The 7,664-nt window shown below is 41.7% G+C and overlaps 1 protein-coding gene across 1 annotated transcript; it reads left to right on the forward strand.

Annotated features, from left to right (window-relative positions):
• Nucleotides 1–1,844: 1,844 nt before the first annotated feature.
• pnp4b (purine nucleoside phosphorylase 4b) lies at nucleotides 1,845–6,138 on the forward strand. Its single transcript, XM_035609166.2, has 8 exons — nucleotides 1,845–1,998; nucleotides 2,109–2,180; nucleotides 3,214–3,386; nucleotides 3,632–3,735; nucleotides 4,132–4,307; nucleotides 4,677–4,867; nucleotides 5,225–5,304; nucleotides 5,881–6,138. Exons 1-8 carry the CDS (start codon nucleotides 1,973–1,975, stop codon nucleotides 6,019–6,021), a joined length of 963 nt encoding a protein of 320 aa, XP_035465059.1. The 5' UTR covers nucleotides 1,845–1,972; the 3' UTR covers nucleotides 6,022–6,138.
• The last annotated feature ends 1,526 nt before the right edge of the window (nucleotides 6,139–7,664 follow it).

Below are 7,664 nucleotides of genomic sequence, written 5' to 3' on the forward strand. Positions count from 1 at the left end.
TGAAAGATTCAACAGGATGTCACGGACATTTAAGAGGTGGTTTTATGTCCATAACTTCAGAAATGACTGAGCTATTGAAGATACAGTCCTTCAAATATGCATATTAAAGCAAAATGCTCACTAATATTGATGCTTTGGCATGTGCTTTGGCTTTTTACACAAACTAACGCCAGTGAAAGATTCAATAGGATGTCACGGACATATAAGAGGTGGTTTTATGTCCATAACTTCAGAAATGACTGAGCTATTGAAGATACAAACCTTCAAATATGCATATTAACGCAAAATGCTCACTAATATAGATGCTTTGGCATTTCCTTTGGCTTTTTTCACAAACTAACGGCTGTAAAAGATTCAATAGGATGTCACGGACATATAAGAGGTAGTTTGATATCAATAACTTCAGAAATGACTGAGCTATTGAAGGTACAAACTTTCAAATATGCATATTAAAGCAAAATGCTCACTAATATTGATGCTTTGGCATTTCCTTTGGCTTTTTACACAAACTAACGCCTGTGAAAGATTCAACAGGATGTCAAGGACATATAAGAGGTGGTTTGATGTCCATCACTTCAGAAATGACTGAGCCATTGAAGATACATACCTTCAAATATGCATATTAAAGCAAAATGCTCACTAATATTGATGCTTTGGCATCTCCCTTGGCTTTTTTCACAATCTAACAGCTGTGAAGGCTGTGGCAGGATGTAACGAACATATAAGAGGTGGTTTGATGTCAATAACTTCAGAAATGACTGAGCTATTGAAGATACAAACCTTCAAATATGCATATTAACGCAAAATGCTCACTAATATAGATCCTTTGGCATTTCCTTTGGGTTTTTTCACAAACTAATGGCTGTAAAGGATTCAATAGGATGTCACAGACATATAAGAGGTAGTTGGATATCAATAACTTCAGAAATGACTGAGCTATTGAAGGTACAATCCTTTGAATATGCATATTTAAGCAAAATACTCACTAATATTGATGCCATGGCATTTTCCTTGGCTTTTTTCACTAACGAACAACTGTGAAGGCTGTGGCAGGATGTCACAGACATATATGAGGTGGTTTGATGTCAATAACTTCAGAAATGACTGAGCTATTGAAGATACAAACCTTCAAATATGCATATTAAAGCAAAATGCTCACTAATATTGTTGCTCTGGCATTTCCTTTGGTTTTTTTCACAAACTAACGACTATGAAGGCTGTGGCAGGATGTCACGGACATATATGAGGTGGTTTGATGTCAATAACTTCAGAAATGACTGTGCTTTTTAAAATATAAACTCTCAAATATGCATATTAAGCAAAATGCTCACTAATATTGATAGTATGGCATTTCCTTTGGCTTTTTTCACAAACTCCTGAATGATTGAATGACAGTTAGCCCATGGCCTAAGCTATCACGCCCTATACTTAGAATCCCCATGCCCCACTCGTAGCCCGAGATATTCCAAAAAGAATCAAAACAAAAAGTGGTAAGTAGATCTTAACCTTACTCTAACTAAAGAAGAACAATGAGATCCAAATTGATTCATAATTCACAGACAGAAAGCTGAGACAATCTGAATATCCTCAGTAAACACCACACATCCTATGGAACTCGACATTGTCGCACTACGACATGGGTGCCCAGGGTGATTCTCTTATCCACATCCAACTCCTAAACCAATAACTCCTAACCCTTAGATTAGAAAGGAACTCCTCAGTATGGAGAAGGGATACGAGTGTAGTGTGTCAAACACAATATATATTGTATATATTTCATGTCACGTCTTCTAATGTGATTCTGAGTTCCAACCCTTCACTTCACAAACTGCAGAGATCAAAAGTCACAAACACTCGTGTCACTGACCTCCACTGTATTTACAGACTGAACCAGCTAATCAGAGAAGAGCACACTGTTACTGTCTGACTTTGGTTCTCGTTCGTGTTCTTCTTGTCAAGTCGCTGCAGCTGCATGATGTACACCAAAGGAAACTCATGGTGAGATCACCTGCTCTTTATATACGATTTATTTATCAGCATTTGATTATGAAGCACAACAACGGCTGCTCTGTACTCAAGTGTGTTCATGAGGGATGTTTGTGTTTCAGTGATGGTCCGGAACTCCACTGTTTCATATGTTCCTCATCGTCTAAATCATCAACAGCAGCTTTAACTCCCAGGTCAGTAACAAACAGAGATCAATTCAACCCTGATGTAAAAAGGCACATTATAAAACTAACTTTGTTAGACGTCCTGTCAGTGTCAGTATCAGACTCAGTCTCATGACCAGATCAAAACAACTTTTGTCTCTTCTGAATCAAACAAAGACAATTCCGCATTACTCACTGTACAAACAACCCTTTCTTCATTTCTTTCTTCTGTGAAGAAACAAGTAAATTTATCTTGAAAAAGAAACAAACATTGTGATGAATCATAATATGCATAAGTGCAGTAAGAATCTTCCTCAGTCAGGCTGAACTTTGTCTGTTCAACTATAAAGTTGAGAACTTTAACCTGAACCTAAACTTTTTATAGTTTCTTGGGTATAAATCTGTTCTCAGTCTGTTAATCATTTTCCCTTCTTCTTTCGCACCCTCGTTTCACTTCAGAGCTGAACATCAGCACTTTACAGTTTTAATAAAACTGGAATGATCTTTCAACACAAACGTACTTGAGTCACAGAAATCTTAGAGTTCACTTACACGGAACAATGCAGTAGAGCCGCTCATTACTTGTTTGTTCTCATTCGGATTTTCATGACAAAAACCTTTGACATTACGCTCAACACACTCAGTTCATCTATATTTACACAAACATGTTGAATACTCATGTTGTTCTGCTGTCGACTGCTTTCTTCTCGTCTTGTTTGTCCTTCATCTGTTTGTTTAATCGTTTCTGTGTCTGTTTTTTGCTCGTGGTCATCTACTTTTGTCACTTCCATCTCTAACCTGCTCAATAATGACATACTAAGACACATCGTAAAGTTCTGATCATTTATTCATCTGAGGGTCATGTATTGTCCACGTGTGGTTTCATACAGTCACTGATAAAAAATGTAGAGAATGGGTCAGATTGTTTGAAGTGAGTGACTATCACTTAATGGCTGTACCATTATGACGAGTAGTTTTAAAGGAGAATGTCACGGCTGATTAATAATGAATAAGCTGCGTGAATAATAAACAGGATGTGTGTTGTACATGTGTACCTCCCCAGCTGCTGCTCCTTCGATGACTACAAACTGACCACCGAGTGGCTCCTGAACCAGACGAGTCATCGTCCCAAGGTGGCGGTGATCTGCAGCTCAGGACTCGGCCTGCTTGCCGACGGAGCTGCCAATAAACAGACCTTCAGGTACCAGGACATCCCCAACTTCCCTGTTAGCACAGGTGAGACACAGACCATCAACAACACACACATCAATACACTGCTGGTGGACATGTTTCCATGTTAAATGATCCTGAAGTGATCAGTACATTATCACCATGTTGGGCTCAGTGATGCTGACAACAACCAAATTGAATCTGATTTAATTCAACTGAACTGAATTTACATCTGATTTGATTTTAATGGATTTTAAATATTCATTTTCATTGAATCCAACTGAACTCAACTGAGTGTCTGGGTGTCCCAGTCCCAGGTCATGAGGGCTGTCTGGTGTTTGGGACGATCGAGGACACGCCCTGTGTCTTCATGCAGGGTCACTTCCACCTGTACGAAGGTTACTCGCTCTGTCAGGTGAGTCTTCCTCATTTAGAAAACATGGGCCTCATGCAAGAACCGTTCTTACGAAACAAATTTGTCCTTAACCGCATGTACGAGTGATTTAGGAGAATTTCCCGCGCACAGTTAGTGATGTGGAGGCAGGTGATGAGCCTGATCACAACTGTGAGCTGCTACACGCCAGAGAATAAATGTTAAAGAATTATAACATGCTGCATATTGTATAATATTGCAACAAACAAGGCTCAACTGAACCAGCAGCAGCTAAAACATGTGCAAATCTGTAGTTATGGCACGTATTTTTTTCATTCATATCAGTGACGGAGACCTCGTCACTGTCTTCACCTGTCTGTCTGTCTGTCTGTCTGTCTGTCTGTCTGTCTGTCTGTCTGACTCTGTACATGTCTCAAGGTCACATTTCCTGTCAGGATCTTTAAGCTGATGGGAGTGGAGTCTGTGCTGGTGACGAACGCATCAGGAGGAATCTGTCCAGACTTTAAGGTTGGTGACATCATGATCATTAAGGACCACATCAACTTGCCGGGGTTCGCTGGACAACACCCACTATGTGGACCCAACGACGAGCGGTAAGACAGGAAGTCAGACGGCTGAGAGAGGATCTGTCATTTGGAGATCAATATTCCTGTCTGACCTATCTGACCTGTCCATCTGACCTGTCTGTCTGTCTGTCTGTCTGTCTATCTGACCTGTCTGTCTATCTGTCTGTCTGTCTCTGTCTGACCTATCTGACCTGTCTATCTGACCTGTCTGTCTGACCTGTCTATCTGTCTGTCTGTCCGTCTGTCTGTCTCTGTCTGACCTGTCTGTCTGTCTGTCTGACCTATCAATTTGACCTGTCTGTCTGGCTGACCTATCTGACCTGTCTATCTGACCTGTCTGTCTATCTGTCTGTCTGTCTCTGTCTGACCTATCTGACCTGTCTATCTGACCTGTAGGTTTGGCATCAGGTTTCCCTGTATGTCGGACGCCTACAGTAAGGACCTGAGGCGCCTGGCGCTGGACGTGGCCTCGGAGCTGGGCTGCAGCGACTGCATCAGAGAGGGTGTTTACTGCATGGTGAGCGGACCCAACTTTGAAACCATCGCTGAGGCCAGAATGCTGCTGATCCTCGGTTGTGACTCTGTGGGTAAGTCACCAGCGAGGGTTGGAGATGGAGGGGTCTCATTCAGTCTCCTGATTGAGGCCTTACACTGGTTCCTCTGGGTAAATTATGTATCACTTTTCTATTCTTATTGACCAAGCACTTTACAGTACAAGTCACATCCACCCCTTCACACACACACATTGATACAGTGAACAGCCGTCAGAGGCCGTTTAGGGTTAAGGACGCTTCGGCATGCGGCCTGGAGGATGCGGGGATCAAACCACCGACCTTTTCCAGTTTGTGGAACTTCTCTATCTCCTGAGCCACAGCTGCCACAGTGAAAATAAGTCTTGAAAATCAAAGTTAATGATATTTTCTTTACCTATTCCTTCTCTTCAGGTATGAGTACAGTTCCTGAAGTGACCGTGGCAAAACATTGTGGACTCAGAGTTCTTGGTCTGTCGCTGATCACCAACAAGGTTGGTTTTTAAAATGCTTACGCTACTGTGATACTGGCAAATAATTAAAAATAATAATAATAACTAGAATAGAACATTTTTCACCACTTCCGATGCATCTGCAAATTTTCGTGCAAATTGGAGGACGAACTTTAAGCGTCTTAATTAGCTAATAATAATAATAATAATAAACTCACAATCAAATACAAAATGAATAGATTTTTTGGCAGAGATGTAGCTGAGATGTAATTGTGATGTATAATCTATAATCAACTATGAATATTGCGCCTGTATACATTAAGTATCCAAGGAAGAGGAAATATCATTGGCACAAGTGTGGACGTAGTTCCAGGTACAACGTGACTGATGTTTATAACAAGCTCAGAGGTTGAACCACCGTCAGTCACAACTGAAGACGCCACGAAACGTCCTCAAGTTCAGTTTCTCCCTATTCAACTTCTCTGGGATTAAATACACGAGTGTCACAGCGAATCATAACAATATATAACACAAGTAACAATATATGATCCAAGTCATCAATGTGGCTGTGTGCTGTCATGGATGTGATGATGTTGCCGTACCGGTGTTGTCCTGCAGGTGTCAGTGGACTACAGTCGGGAGGAGAAGGTGAACCATGACGAGGTTCTTCAGATCAGTAAAATGATGGCGGAGGTTCTGCAGAAACTCGTCACCACGCTGATCTGTCGCTTCCAGCAGCAAAGCATCAACACACACTGAGAGACGAAGAAGAACAAGGCATCATTAACTCCTCCAGCACCGTCACTGCCCAGCGTCTGTCAGCTCTGCTGTTCACGGTCAACTCTTACTGAGTCAACAATAAAACCTTTCAAAGTCTCTTTGGTTTATTCATCGTTTCATATTGGAGATGCAGATCTCTCTCTTCCGTCGGTGGGGAACTTTCCCCTGAACATGACACATGTTTGTCACAAGTGTCATGACCTTTGTGAGTTCAAACAATCAAGCAGCGCTCCTGAAGAAGGGTGGTGTGTGTGTGTGTGAGTGAGTGAGTGAGTGAGTGTGTGTGTGTGTGTGTGTGTGTGAGTGTGTGTGTGTGTGTGTGAGTGTGTGTGTGTGTGTGATCAGACGAGTGAAGTCAGCTGGCTGATCACCCACCTGGCGCAGCTGGAGGTTCTCTCCTAAGCCACGCCCACTCCCACAATGTTTTATTCTTCTGTTGAAGTAAGGTACAATAAGAATTCAATGAAACCGACTGGACACGTATCCTGCCGGACAGATCTGGGATCTGTGGAAACTGTGATTGAAGACAAGACTGAAAACCAACCTGACCCATAAAACTGCTTTACAAATAAAACTGAAGCATTAGATCATTAAAGGTCCAGTGGAGATGTTAAAGATTCGACAGAGCAGACTCAAAAGACCGTGTTGTTCTTGATACACAATCTGAAAGGTATGAAAGGTTTTACGTTCACAGACGTTCCAGCTCACTGGACATGGAGGAGAGGTCACATGGGGTCACATGGTGACTCAAAGGAACCAACAGCACTCACAGCTGTGCACAGGTGAAAGACATCCAATCAAAGAGGAGGGAAACCTACGGTGGCCCCGAGGGTCAAAACTCAACCACATGTCAGTTTACTGAAAGGGAGGGACAGCACTTCTTGTTGGTGATTGGACGGTTTAACGTGATTTCATGAATGAATTGAATTGAGTTTGAAATCATAGTGGACCATTCTTATGATGTGATGACATTAAATGTCCAGTGGCTGGAGAGGGTTAGGACTTCTCTTCTGACATTAGAAAGACGGGGACATGCGATGATGGACTCTCTTTCAAAGGTTCAAAGGGATCGAGAGGATCACTCCGCAGGGGGCGGAGTTTGAAGACCGTCACAATCCACCGGGACAAACCAATGATGTTCTTTATGAAAGATATATTTATTATCATTGACAACTTTCAGTTCCAGAGGTCTCTGGTGCCCTCCCTGTGTCCTGCACCAGATCGGTTGATACTGATCATGTGATCAATAATACTGTATGATGTGCAGTTTGCAGGCTGGATGTGTTAGTCGTGTTCCCTGGACATTTAAATGTTCTCACCACTTTAACACTTTCTATACTATCGCAGGATTTGCAGTATAAAAGAAGCATAGCAGGCCGACACAGAAGATATATTTTTAAAGGATTCCTGATATTGATTTGTGCTGTTGACTATTATGCTGCTATTTCTGCTCTGACTGTTGCTCACATACAGTATCACCATTAAAGCCCCTATAGGAGAACATGAGGAGGATTATGAATCTGAGATTATTTCACAGCATCAATGTTCAGCTATTTGATCATATCCTATTCAAACGGACATGACTTTGTTATATTCTATGTATTTTAATATTCAGGACAAAT

The sequence above is a fragment of the Scophthalmus maximus genome, chromosome 10 (assembly GCF_022379125.1).
Source record: "Scophthalmus maximus strain ysfricsl-2021 chromosome 10, ASM2237912v1, whole genome shotgun sequence".
In the NCBI taxonomy this organism is placed as follows: Eukaryota; Metazoa; Chordata; class Actinopteri; order Pleuronectiformes; family Scophthalmidae; genus Scophthalmus; species Scophthalmus maximus.